This window comes from Malus domestica, chromosome 15, assembly GCF_042453785.1.
Source record: "Malus domestica chromosome 15, GDT2T_hap1".
Taxonomy (NCBI): Eukaryota; Viridiplantae; Streptophyta; class Magnoliopsida; order Rosales; family Rosaceae; genus Malus; species Malus domestica.
This window is the reverse complement of record NC_091675.1, coordinates 52992822-53007478: the sequence shown is the minus strand read 5'-3', so window position 1 is coordinate 53007478 and position 14657 is coordinate 52992822. Positions and strand designations below refer to the sequence as shown.

The 14657-nt window shown below is 32.2% G+C and overlaps 2 protein-coding genes across 2 annotated transcripts; one reads left to right on the top strand and one right to left on the bottom strand.

Moving 5' to 3' along the window:
- The first annotated feature begins 491 nt into the window (after positions 1-491).
- LOC103402392 (transmembrane emp24 domain-containing protein p24delta4-like) lies at positions 492-2899 on the top strand. Its single transcript, XM_008341141.3, has 4 exons — positions 492-701; positions 1713-1925; positions 2527-2603; positions 2681-2899. The coding sequence occupies exons 1-4, from the start codon at positions 492-494 to the stop codon at positions 2823-2825; spliced, it is 645 nt and encodes a 214-aa protein (XP_008339363.2). The 3' UTR covers positions 2826-2899.
- A 1371-nt stretch (positions 2900-4270) lies between these two features.
- On the bottom strand, positions 4271-6817 carry LOC103431784 (F-box protein At1g10780-like). The gene is made up of 4 exons (XM_008369954.4): positions 6623-6817; positions 5149-5891; positions 4732-5012; positions 4271-4642 (listed from the first exon to the last, which is right to left on the bottom strand). Exons 1-4 carry the CDS (start codon positions 6718-6720, stop codon positions 4406-4408), a joined length of 1359 nt encoding a protein of 452 aa, XP_008368176.4. The 5' UTR covers positions 6721-6817; the 3' UTR covers positions 4271-4405.
- Positions 6818-14657: the final 7840 nt, after the last annotated feature.

Sequence of the window (14657 nt, the reverse complement as noted above, 5' to 3'; positions counted from 1 at the left end):
AGAATACTGAAGGAGAGAGAAACTTGGAGGGTGGAAGAGAAATACACCTTGTCCCACCTACACGAGAGATTTTTCAGTGTGACCGTCACACGAGGTGGTACACCACGTGTCCCTATATAAATTGTGAGTTATGTGTGTTAAAAGGTTAATAACTTAAAAATTAAAATTTTTCACTACTTACATAAAAACATGTCTTTTACCATCTGTGTTTCTATCACAACTAAAAATTTCTTCACCTACACTATTTTCTCCTGTAGTCACTTTAAGACGACCAATAAATATTGAACACGTGTTCAAAAATTTAATACGTGTCAAATAGATGCATGCGACGTAGTTTTTTTTGTCATTCGGTGGGCCCAAACGTAGCCCTTTCCGAACAAGAGCGGGAGAGCTAGCAGTACAAGTAGTTCCTCCGTTTTGAAAAACAAGCAAACCCAAAATTTAATACACGTTGATTTCTTGGGGATCAAGTCAAAGGTGTTACGACGGCGATGCCGACGAGAACAAGTGCGACAGTGTTGGCCGCGGCCCTCTTGTTGATCGCGTGCTCGGTGGTGCCGACTGGTGAAGCCATTTGGATGAAATTACCCTCCTCCGACACCAAGTGCGTCTCTGAAGAAATCCAGAACAACGTCGTCGTTTTGGGCGATTACGGCGTTATCTCCCATGATCACAACCACTCCTCCACCATCTCCGTCAATGTCTGCTTCAACTCCAATTCTCCCCTTTTACTTTTAAAATATTCTTACTGGAAAATTTATACGACTGAGATTTTTTTTATTTTTAGGTTTATGGTTTATGGTTTAGGGTTTAGGGTTTAGGGTTTAGGGTTTAAGGTTTAGGGTTTAGGGAGAAATTCAAATTTTTATGCAATGTGATGATGAGTTAGCTCGTGTCACATTTGTCGACTCGATGCGCTTTTTTGCTAAAAAAAATGGAAGCAACTGGTGCATCATAGTGTGGATGTATATATATATATATTTTTGCAGTAGTTGTGATTTTTGGTTCGACGGTATCTTTCACTTTGAGCATTGTCTGCTGAAACGTAAACAGATTCCGGTACATCAAGCTGCCAACGCTTACTGCACCGGTAATTTAACGCGAACAATTATGTGTTTTTGTGTCAAGATAATCGCTTTGTTCCGCAATTGTCTATGCAGGGTTCGTTGGACATTGACCTTGCACAATGACTAGTAGCTACTAGCTAGGCTAAACTGTAAATAAAATTTTCGAAGTTAGTGAACATGAAAAAAATGGTGTATCTTTTTCATGTTCACTAAAAATGTCGTACCCAGTGCACAAGGCTCCCGTTTTATTCACCTCTCCCAGACCCTGCGTAAAACGGGAGTCTTGTGCACTGGGTACGACCTTTTTAGTGAACATGAAAAAGATACACCATTTTTTTTCAGAACAGTAGATGATTCAGATTGTTACACTGAAGAAATCAAACATTTTACCACGTGATGTTTGGTGAGAGAGACTTAGCCGGAAAATTATTTTGTGGCTGTCAAGTGAATCAAGCTGTAGATTTTTCACTTGTTTATAAGTGCTCTAAAATGAAAAGGGGAAATTAGTGAACTAGAAGTGAAGCTTTTGTTGGGAAAGCGATTGCATTGACGAGTTCTCTGTCATTTGGCTTGCATAGTTATATTTTCATATTTGATCTAGTGTGATTTTCGTGTGACTTGCGGTTCATGTTCTTTCTTCTTTAGGTGACATCGCCATATGGGAACAATCTTCATCACAGGGAGAATGCAACAGATGGTCAGTTTGCCTTCACAACTCAAGAGTCTGGCACCTACCTGGCTTGTTTTTCGGTTGATGGTAACAAACATGAAGGTAGTTCAGTAAGTCTCAACCTTGACTGGAAAATTGGAATTGCGGCTCAGGATTGGGATTCAGTAGCAAGAAAAGAGAAGATTGAGGTGAGCGCTCGAAGAACACTTTTTCTTATAATAACTTACATACATATATGATATATCACAAATGTTTTTGCACATATTATTTTTCATTTATACTTAACTGTTTTCTGTGATTGGTAAGATTTTAGCAACAGTGAACTCCCAACTGTTTTGAAAAGTTAATCAAAACCTAATGTTTCTGATGGCCAATGAAATGGATTTCTAATTTGAACCTGTAAATAGGGATGAGAGTTTCCATAAATGGGGGTAAGGCTAGCCGACATTCACCTCTCCCAGACCCTGCGTAAAGCGGGAGCCTTGTGCACTGGGTACGACCTTTTAAATAGGGATGAGAGTTTCCGTTTGATACGTGAACGATGTTACAAACTAGAAAGGACCGAATGTCACATTATATGCAGAATTTCAGTTGGAAGCTGATGCATACACATTTTTGGGGTAATAGTGTATATGGATTCAATACATACGTGGTGTTTAGGAGAGTTGTTATGCTCGTCCATGTCATCGTTACTTAAATTTCCGCAAACCCTACCTCCTAATGTCTTCTATATTTTCCTTGCATCGTTATCTTTAATTGTACTTATTCCGAGTATCCGCCCACATACAGGGTGTTGAGCTTGAACTACGGAAACTTGAACAACTAGTGATTGCTGTCATCCTGTATCAACGCTTTCTCAAGGCCAGGTAAATGTTATCTTCCTAATAAGAATGCATTGAAATTCCAGTCGATTTCTGTGGTGATTTATTTTGGATATACACAGAGAAGTGGAAAGGAGGAATTTGAGCGAACAAACTAACTCGAGGGTGGCACGGTATAGCATGATGTCGTTGAGCCTCTGCATTGGAGTTTCATGTCTGCAGCTATGGCACTTGAAGAGATTTTTCCGAAAGAAGAAGATTATTTGAAGTACTCAACTCCGATCATCTTTGTAGACAGAAGAAAGGTAAATAGTAAATGCAAATTTTAATACAAACGTAATGTAAACTATGATCAGATAGACGGCCAGTTTTCGTCGAAAGAAAGTATTGAGAAAGGAAAAGCAATATTATTGATAGTTTGAGCTTCTTGTAGTGTTTAAAATATTCACAAAATTGTCGATATTTTCATCCAAGTATCCGAAAAATCAAGGATAGATATTGTATGAGGGTGAAATGCAAACTTCACTCTATATCGACAAGATATAAGAAAGTTAATAAATATCGGCAATATTTACTAATTCATTACATAAATTGGAAACCAATGCATATTTCGAATTTTTTAATTGTTTTTGAGAAAATTTTCTTTAATTTGGACTAAATCTGAATAAGTTGATATACACACCCCATTGAAACTTTCATAGTTTCCGTAAGGGCAACTGATATCAATACCGATAATCCATCGATATTTTCATAACTTTGCATATTGATATTTTCACCTATATCGATATTTTAAATACTAATTTCTTGTGTTTACTTGGTAATTGAGAATTTGATAGGCATTCGCTACATGGTTTTGTTAAAGGTTCATAAATGTGTCGTGTTGGCCAAGAAATCAAGCATGCTTTGTCAAAGAATAACTACTTAATGAACCTTAATTGTGATAGAACGGTACTCCGTCCTATATAACGGCATAAACCTAAGATTTCGCTACGATAAGATTTGGCGGCTTAGCGTGATTGTTTGCCACAAATCTGTTTTCAGTTTCGAGTTTTGATATCATTACGAGAGAATGAAAATTCAAATTTGGAACTTCTTTCATCGAAAAATAAAGTACGATTAAATTAAAAACTAATTGGAACACCTTATGACCTGGGCCAAATGAAATTATTGAAAACTCTCAAACTGAAGTCATTCATAGGGAAGATTCATAATTTGCCTTCAACTTTAGTCGCGACAAGATAAAATGAAACGACATGGTATAAAAACGCTCGAGATATTGTGCAAGCCAATCAACTCGCTCTTAGTCTAGCGGTACTACTCTTTTTTTCCAATGGAAGAAGAGGCGGATAAACAAGACATCACACAGTGGTGGCTAATTCAAACCCTTCGGGTAAAATAAGAACAGCCCCGACATTCAAAGCTCCTTTTTTACCATTAGCAAGAACTTGTTTCAATTGCAAATCATAAGGAATTCAAACAACTGCTTCAAATACAGTATCAGGAAGTACCGCTTGTGGAACCTCGATATCCACGGGTTTATTAGCTAAATGGCAATTGGCACATACAATACAGCCAGTCGCTTCTCGTGGATTCAACTTCCCAACAGAGAACTATTACGTCCATAACTTGCATGAAAAATATAGCAAACGCATACATATAAAATTTAAGACAGCAAAATCATACGCAAAGTTGATTAATGAGTTCAATCTGAATTTTGAAATTTGAATCCATTCAATCAATGACGAGCACGGTTCAACCAAATTAGCAGTCATGCTGTAATCAATCGGAGAATTAAAGCAATGGTATGAATTAAGAAGGAAAATTGAGTAAGTTCCCAAAGGAAGCTGTTATTCTATTCTAACGATCTTTCGGTTCATGTGTCTAAACCTGCAAATCTCGTCGAAGAAATCATCTGCACTGCTATGACTGCTCTTCATCTGAAGAATCTTTATCACCATTGTCTTCAGATTCTTCGCGTACTTCAACAAGGACTCAAGAGTGCTCATTTTCTGTTCAGCATTCAGCGGTGATCTCACTGTGATCATCACTTCTTCCAGGCAAGGAATTGAAAATCCTGAATCAACCTGAAAAAAAAAAGTATATATAAACTCAATTGTAATTTGAGGATCGACCTAAATTAAAATACTAAAATTACAAAATAGTATCAACTTACATTTTTCAGGCTGTTTTTCTGACAAAGGGCAGCAAACATGGCTCCATGGATATCAAACTTTTGCAGCTTGGGATGGTTATTGAAGAAATCAACGAAGTCAACCTCTGGAAAGGGTTGAAGGATCTCAGAATCCCCTGTGAATTCCACCTTCATGAAAAGGTGTTTCACTTCACTTGCACATTGAAGCATATTTCTTATTGCGTCCCAACACCACTGGACTCCCCTAATTGATAAGAACTCTAGAGCGACAAGTTTCTCAAAATCAACCATGTAGACTCTCCCTAAACACACACCAGAAAACACAAAGATAATGAGCGATTGTTATGATTCACACAATTAGGGAACAAGACACTAAACGCACCCGATATATACTGCACTTTTCAAGTCATCAAAGGTGAGCTTGTAACAACTCATTACCTGCATTATTGGCAATAGAAAGATTTTTCAAAAGCTTTGTGTCACGAACCCGAATCCAGCTACAGCCTTGCACCTCAAGGAATTTAATTTTTGGGCACCCCATGGAAAATGAGCAGTTGCCCAAGCCATAAAAGTCCAGCTTACACTGCTCCAAATATGGCAACTCAATTGAAACCGATCTCACTCCTTCACAACCAAGTAACACCAAATTGGTAAGATTCGGACAGGCCTGAAGCACAGTTGACAATGCAGGATCCTCCAGTTTCGCTCCAACAATTTCAAGGTTCCTGAGTTTCTGGAAGACATCCCACTTTGGGGAACGGGCCACTAAAACTCCCCAAAGTTTTAAAGACTCCAAATTTTCTGCAGCACTTAAGTAGTCCAGTTTTGAAGGGCTTTCAAGAGAGGTCTGATATTCAGCAATATTGTCCATTCGAAGCTCCAGATACTTAAGAGAGGGACCTATGATCAATAACCAAGAAGCAAGGCCAGCACCCGAGAAGGGACTATAAACAACAAGATTTTCTAATCGTTCAATCATTGAAACCATCTTCAATACAATGTCATCAGGACTGTCTCCACCCATATGGCTATCAAAGGAGCTTCTGGGGAAGTAAAGGCTCCTTATATAAGGCATTGAGTCCTTCCATCGCTTGGATACACAATTACAAATTGCAACGTCTTTGGCGTTTTCCATATACGACAATATGTATTGAACAACAGCATCAGGCAGAGGGTCCATTCTGTGAGGACAGCAATCAAACAGTTAGCGGTCATTATGAAAACATAATAAAATCAAGGAAAATAATTCGACAAAAGCTTACAGTTTTACACAATTAGTAAAATTTGAGAAAGAAACTAGATTGGTTAAGTATAGCCAGTTATTATGAAGGGCAAGGCGATTCACATGACATCGAAGCTATCTAAGGCTAGCCCTTGAGGTCAGTTATTTGTGCTCAACAATCAAACAATGCTCCCTGTCTTGGGAATTCATTTGAGATAAACATCAACAACAAAAAAGGGGGAATCCAACAAGGGTTTATCCGAAAATCAGAAAAAGAATATGACTTGGTAATTGAAACAAGATTCTGAAAAGCAAAAATAAATTATTGAAACTACACATTGTGAGACTTGTAGCCGAAACCAAGGAAGCTAATAACACAATTAGGAAATTAACTATATTTCAAATGATAAATTACATCAATTAGGCAGACTGGATTAAGCTCAGATTAGAACTTATAAAACCCGGATAAAAGGCTATGATTTAGAACACTTCGGCATGAACCCAAATTAGGGTTCCACCTTAAGTGATTAACAAAATCAAAACCCATTCAAAAATTAGCTCACAAAACAACTATCCAATCTGATTAGCAATGTTAGAAGCAGTAGCAGTAAATCTGTGAAACAAATAAACCATACAAGAATCTTGATCTTAATTAAACAGATAAGAGGGACGAGGAGGGAGGGAGCTTACAGATGGAAATTTGAATTGAAATTTGCAACGGATCTGAGAGCGTTTGCCAATTTCCGCTTGCTCTCTCTCAACGTCTCTGGTGCTTCACAACAAACCATTTATATACATACCACGGAGAGAGATACAGGCTTTTTGTGGGGAGGCGCGCTTATACTGTCGATGTTTGGGGGGTTATTTCAAAATTCAAAAAGTTTCTGTTTAAACGTTTTTGCCTTTTGTTTTGTAGTTTTATGTTTAAAATTGAAATTGAAAATTGTGTTTTTCAACTGAACTACTGAAGAGAATTGCCAAGTTGAATAGACTCGATTTGTTCAGTTGGTTATAGTTGTGTGTCTGCCGTTTTACGTTTTTATGTTTAAATTTTCGCGCTTAAAATAACGGTCATTTAAACTAAAATTCTACATTGTCAAAAACGAATTAAATTTCTCTACACTAAAAACCATAACAAGGTTATTATCAAAAGATATTTTACCAAATAAGACCATATATGTTTCCCTTAATGTTGTTGCTTTTGATATTGTTGTTGCTATATATAATATGGAAAACTATCCAAAACCCCCAAGAAACTTTCCTTTTAATCATCGGGATAAATTTTTTTGATAATACCCAAACTGGGCATAAGAAATGTGACAAAAGAAGGCTCCAGGGAGACAAAACATGCAGCAACCTTTGAAAACCTTTAGACAACAATTGAATGCAAAATGATAAAGTAAGGGCACGGGCTCCAGAAGACAAACCATGCAGGAAGATTCATATAGGTTCACATGGCCTTTATGAAAGCAAAATAAAGAAAAGACAAGATCCCGTAAGAATCATAAACAATGTCTACAGATTTAGAAACAGTGTCAAAAAGTGGAAGATAATGCACATCATTCAATTGTAAAGAATTTTGTATGTTAGTATCATCATTCAGTGTATATAAAGAAAAATTCCTTTCATTGTAAAAATCATCTCTCAACATCTCAACACCTGAACATTCTACTCTCACCATATACTCACCCCATCTTCACCTGTAGCCTTCATAGCATCCTTGTAAACACTTCCTTGTAAACACTTTATTGTAAACAATTATCTTTGTAAACATTTTATATATCAATAAAAGTTAAAGTGTACATATTCAAGCAATCTTCAAGTCTTAAGTAAGTTTTCTTTTCTTTCTTTAGTGTGTTTGTTTAATTAGACTTCTAGTCCAAAACAGGAAAACACTATTGTAGTTATATTATTAATATGCTAAACTAACGATCATACTTTGTTCGAGCACTCTGTTATAGTTTAATGTTTGTCATACAAATAACTGGACATTAACTAGGGTACCTCTGAGTTCTTCGTACCTTTGAGTTCAGTCGTTGAGGCCTTATACTTGTATTATGAGTGGTCGTCATACTGAAACATGTCGAGTTCCATGTGCAAGGTTTTATGTCTAGTTGTTATAATGGTCATCCCACTATTTAAACGAGCATGATGTCCGAATCTGGTATTAGAGCCAAGTTTAGCATTTTATTAGTATAATTATAATAGTAAAGTACCTTGAGGACGGAAATCATTTATACAATTGATATTACACACTTGTTTATTTTGTATGAACAACATATATTATTGTCCTTGTAGACCTTGTCAACCACAACCACCAAGTATTTATTATACCAAACACCCAACTATAATTAGCATAAAGAGAAGATTAGCATATATATCCAAAAGAATTAGAAGGACCTTGAAGAAGCAGAAGTTTTATCTTGATTTTCTTGAACATTCTTCATTTATTCGTAAATATAACAACACAGATGTGCAGCATAGAGTTTTAGAAGCAAAAAGAGCAACATATCAAGTTTTAGAGACCTTGAGAGAAGAAAAGGAGTTTTTAAGAAAGCAATCAGCCGTAACTTTAGAGAAATGTATACTGTAGTTTATGATAGATTATCTTAATTTAGAAATTAGTGAACCTCAAAAAAGAAAAATAACCTTAGACCAAAATAGTTTAGTTTGTTATTTACCACTGAGAAAGCATAATCATATTTTGCATAGTGAAGAAAATTCACAAGCCAATAGTATAGTAGATCTTATTATTAGTCAAGCATAAAATATAAAATTAGAAAATCATAAGCATGATCATTTGTTAAACCAATTGTTAGAGCATTTTCAGATAAATTCCATAAAAACAATTAGACAAAATTTAGACTAAATTACATCTCAGTTAGAAGATAATAATAAAAATATTCAAAGGTTTCCTAGCAAGAGAGAGATAAAGGAGTTTATTGACCTCATAGATAGTAAGCCTAAACAAGTAGAACTTAAATCACTAGAAATAGTTGAGCAGTTAAAATTAGAAGTTCAAAAAATTCAATTAGTGCAAAAAGAGTTGAATGAACAAGTAGTTAAGTTGCATAATAAAATAGAAAAATTATTAGTTTAATGACCGATTCTATAACTAGCAGAAAATATATCCAAGCTTTGAAAGAAATTAGTAAGTTAGATAAAGAACCAGTAGTTTAACCAATTTTTCAACACAAGTAGCTAGTAGTAATATTCTCATTAGGCAAAATAATTTAATTATTCAATTAGTTTTAAGTTTGGCTGAAAAAATTAGATCAAGTTGAAGAACAAATAGCAGAAATAAATCAAGTTTTACATAACGCATCTTCATCACTTCCACCATCTTTGCTAGAAAAATTAGAAAATTTAACTTTAAGTACAAATAATCATATTAGAAGACCTAAGATAAATCATTTTGATAATATAAAATGGAACTTTTTAGGAAAAAATGAAAAAAAGTAGTTACAACTGAAGATATTTATCTAAATAAAGAAGAAGCATAAGAATTTATTAGAAGAGGTTTTAAGAGGACATAGAACAATAAATATAATTTGTATCAATTAGGTTTGTTTGAAAATATAAGCAGAATTGTAAATAGCATAAGTCAACATGAAATTAGTTGTATTGATAAAGAAGTTACACTTAATTTAATTAGTAAATAAACAATTACTCATTTAAGAAAATCACATTTTAGTTAGATTCATATAAGAGCAATATTAATTAGAATAGCAAGATTAACCAGAGCACAAGTAGGCACAAAAGTTTTAGTATACATTTATGATGATAGATGGGATAATCACCAACAAGCAACAATAGCAATAGCTGAAGTAAACTTAAGTTCAGACTTAGCATTCATAGGATGTATTCAAAATTATGTTAAGACAATTAATGAATTTAGTAAATATATTAAAGTAAGCATAAGAACAAAAAATTATAATATGAAAGGAGAATAAAAAAATTTGTGTATTAGCTTAATATATATTGGTAAAGTGTCTGATAAATATAAGTTTAATCTAGAGTTTCAAAATTTAGCTCAAACATTTGGTAATAAACGTGTAAATATGATATAAGCAAAACTCGTAGATAATAGCTTTTTAGAAAGAACTCAGTGCACATTACCTAATTTACAAGTAGCAAGAAATAGACAACCAAATAAAGTACAAATATATGAAACTAGTACAAGTCAAGCAACAATTAGGTTTAGTAATTACAAGCAACTAGAAAAAATAGAAGAAGATGAGAGTGAGATAAAAAATGAGAGTATACATATGGCTTTTGATAATTTAGATATTAATCTAGTTGAGAAAAAATTATAAGCTTATAGAAGATATTGATCATTTAGATGAAGAAGAGTACTTAGAAAAATATAAGATATATGATTTAGGACTACACAGAATTTTAGATGAAGAGATGAAAATTTTAATTTTAGAAATAGGAGTATAACATATTTTAGGATCAAAATAATATAATAATTTATTAGAATTGAAAACATAATGTAATATAGCAGAAGAAAATAGCACATCAAGAGTAGAAAATTCAAATCCAGGATACACAGGTAAAACTAACCAACAATTTTTGAGACCAACAAATGAAAAATATAATGAAAAAGCAATAGTAGATTACATAGAAGAAAGTATGATAAAATCATCTAGAAAAAATAGGATTCCATATTTGAGAGAGTTAGAACAAATCAATATAGCAAGAAATATATTAAACTTAAATAACGCAGATCCACAAGATTAGGAGAGAATAATTGAAAAATGGGAAAAATGTTGCGTACATACAACATTAATGTTAGATTTTAGTAATTCACAAAATATGTTAGATTATTTTGAACATACTTTAAACGGTTTAGTTTTTTATTATCTGGAAAGTTCAAAATCCAGAACAGCATTAGGCAGCCAAAACACATTTTAATATTGATGGTTTTGTTACTTTGATTAAACAAGAATTTTTAGATCATAATAAGTTAGATGGCAGAAGCGAATAAGAACAAATAAGAGCAATTAGAAATTTAGAACAATTACAAATTTGTGACTTACAGTATATAGCTGAGTATATCACAGATTTCTTTAAATATTTAGGAAGAACATGTAGAATTATTGATATTAATTTATTAGATAATTATATGAAAAAAAATAAAAGGACCAATAGGTGAAAAGATTTTGAATGAATGGCAAAAGCATTCAAAGAAAAACGATGTTGCAATAGGACCTAGAATTCAACATGTATATGATATTCTTAGACAAAAGTGTAGTGAAATAAAAGTTAAGAAACAAATTAGGAAGCAATTTTATATGAGTTGTAAAAATATAGATTTACCATAACAGTATGATTGTTATAAGAAGAATAAGCATAAGAAAATATACAAAAAGAAATATAAGTCATACAAACCATACAAATAACATAAGAATTTCAACATAAGACATTCAAGAACATATAGAAAGAGAAAATATATTTCAAAACAATTTAGAAAAAGAAGTGGCATGCCTTGGATTAGAAAATATAAAGCGCCAAAATATAAGAGTAGTTGTAAATGTTATTCATGTGAAGAAGTTTGACATATTAGACCTAAATATCCAAAATTAGGAAAACAGCAGAAAGAAAAAATACGTTTGATGGAGTTGTTTAAGTTAGAAGATGATGATGATATTCAGTCAATATACAGTCTAGATGATTTAAGTGATAATGAAGTTATTTATAGTTTAGAAAGTATAAATATGATAGATTCAGACTCAGACGATTCAAGTAGTTCAAATAGTGATTTAGAAGAGTATATGTGCTCATTCAGAGAAGAACAACATGAAGAAGAATATAAATACATTAATTTAGGTTGGCCAGAAAAATGTCATAAGTGTAGCAAGTTAGTTGCAAATAAATATTATAATACATATTCAATATTATGTGAAAAGTGTTATAGTAATAGGTTATTAGAAGTTAATTCAGCAGAATCACAAGAAAATACTGAAATATTATGAAATATTGTTCATAGTATAGAAAAGTCAAAAAATAATTCTTTAATTATCATAAATTGTGAAATAGAATTAGGAAAGGAACATAATATACAAACAACAACTATGATATATACATGGAGTACAAAGAGTGTCATAAAAGAAGAATTAGTACCAGAAAAAATATAGACAAAGATTAGCAAAACCAGTAAGAATAACACAGTTTGATGAGAGACCAGTTTGTTTAACAGATTGTATTAATAATGAGTCTATTAAAGTAGAAAAAACAACAATTTAATTTACCATTAACATTTGTTTCACCAGTAGGATCATACCCATTCATTTTAGGTTTAAACGTTTTGAAAACTTTACAAGGTTTTTTATTTATGAATCCTAACATAACATTTTTCAAAAGAGGCATTACAATAGTTGACCAAAGTAATATTGTACAAGCATACAAAAGCATAAGTATAGAACAGTCTAGTGGCCAAGATAGTTATTATTTAGAAAACTCAAAAGGAAAGGATGAGCACAATAATATAAAAGAGTTTGATGAAAAAATATTTGAATATGAATATCTGATTTTAGAAGAAGAAGGAAACTGTATAGAAATATTACAATTAGATAAACCAAATAGTTTAAAATAATTATTGCAATTAGCAGAACAAGTTAAGATTATAGGAGAAGACCCACAATTACATTGAAATAAAAATAAAATACTAGCAAAATTATATATAATTAACCCAAATTTAACCATTAAGACATTTGATATGCCTTGTAGTTTATTAGATAAGCAAGAGTTTGAGAAACAAATTAAAGAGTTGTTAAATTTAAAAGTCATTAGACCATATAAGTCTAGACATAGATCAGCAACATTTATTGTGAGAAAACATTCAGAGCTTAAGAGAGATAAGGCTATAATAGTTTATAATTACAAGAGATTAAATGATAATACATATGAAGATAGTTATAAGTTACCAAATAAAGATGGGCTTATAAATAAAATTTAAGAGAGTAAATATTTTAGTAAATTTGATTGTAAATCAGGATTTTGGCAAATACGATTAGCAAAAGAATCAATTGAGTTGACAACTTTTACTTGTCCAGAATGACATTTTGAGTGGCTTGTTGTGCCCGTTTGGACTTAAAAATGCTCCATCAATCTTTCAAAGAAAGATGGACCAAATTTTCAAGAAATATGATAAATTTTGTAGTGTTTATGTAGATGATATTTTAGTACATAGTAAAAATAGAAATGAACATAGGAAGCACTTAGAGATAGTTTTACAAAAATTTATCAATAATGAAATTGTGATTAGCAAAAACAAAATAGCATTAGAATAGCAAGATATAGAATTTTTAGAAATATATATCAAGTCAGGTACAATACAATTACAATATCATATGGCTAAAAAATGTTTTAGAATTTTCAGATAAGTTAGAAGACAAAAAACAGTTACAAGCATTCTTAGGATTGTTAAATTAAGCAAGAAATTTTATCCTTGATTTAGGAAGAAAAATAGCAGTATTACACAGTAAAACTAGCAAAACTGGACAAACGTATTTTAATAGTGAAGATATTAAATTAGTTCAAAATATAAATGAAGAAATTACTAAACTTAAGTCATTAACATTACCATTAGATGATAGTTACAAAATAGTTGAAATAGATGCTTCATCATTAGGATGGACATGTATACTATACTAGAAAAAGCATAAGGAGTCACCAAAGTTTGACGAACAAGTTTGTAGATATTCATCAGAAAAATTTATTGATGTACAGTCAAGATTACCATCAACAGATTTAGAGATTTTAGGAATAATTAACTCACTTGAAGCATTCTCTTTATTTTTACATAATGAAGTATTTACGATTAGAACATATTGTCAAAATATAGTTTCTCATTATAACAAAATACATGTTAATAAACAGGCAGTCCGAAGATGAGTTAATTTTATTGATTCAATTACAAGAAATAGTTTTAAACCAAATTTTGAACATAGAAAAGGTAATTACAATACATTAGCTGATATCTAATTTGTTGAATAAGAATGGAATATCGTGGACCATCATCATCAAATAGCACAAGACCATAAGGCAGAAGAGCACACTTCAACAGCATAATGTTGTACCATGGACCTCCACCATTCAATGAATTTCAAAATAGTATAAGCAGACAATCATCACCACCAATACCTACTTTCAACTTTAATGGCAATATTATTGAAGGAATCAGAAATTCAACCCTGAGATATAGTATAGGTTAAGAGTACCAGGACTTTCTGATAGGCAACATGTTCTCTTAGATAATTTTTGGAATATCCAAATCAAACAACCAATCATGAGGTTAGGTCATCAAAATTTAATTAGAGCTTTAGAACAAGAGTTTGATAGTTTTAATTTTAATTTCCATCAAAGCCAGCAACATATTCATTATCTTAAGCACAAACTTCAAGCAATTTCTAGAGACCATGAATCATTACTTGGTAAGTTTACCAAAATGAATCAAGAACTTCAATATCTTAAAATGCAGCAAAAGAATAAAGAAAAATAGTTTATTGAACTCATAGAATAAGAGGCTAATGAGCCCATAGGAGAGATTAAAATTGAGTTCTTAGAAGAAGACATTGAAATGGAGTAGCATCAAAATAATGAGCAGCATTAACATTTGAGTGACAAAGAAAAACAAGAAAGATATGAAAGTTTTCTTAGGAATTTACCTTTAAACTTAATAATAGATGACATCCTATTAGAAGAAATATCAAAAGCAAAA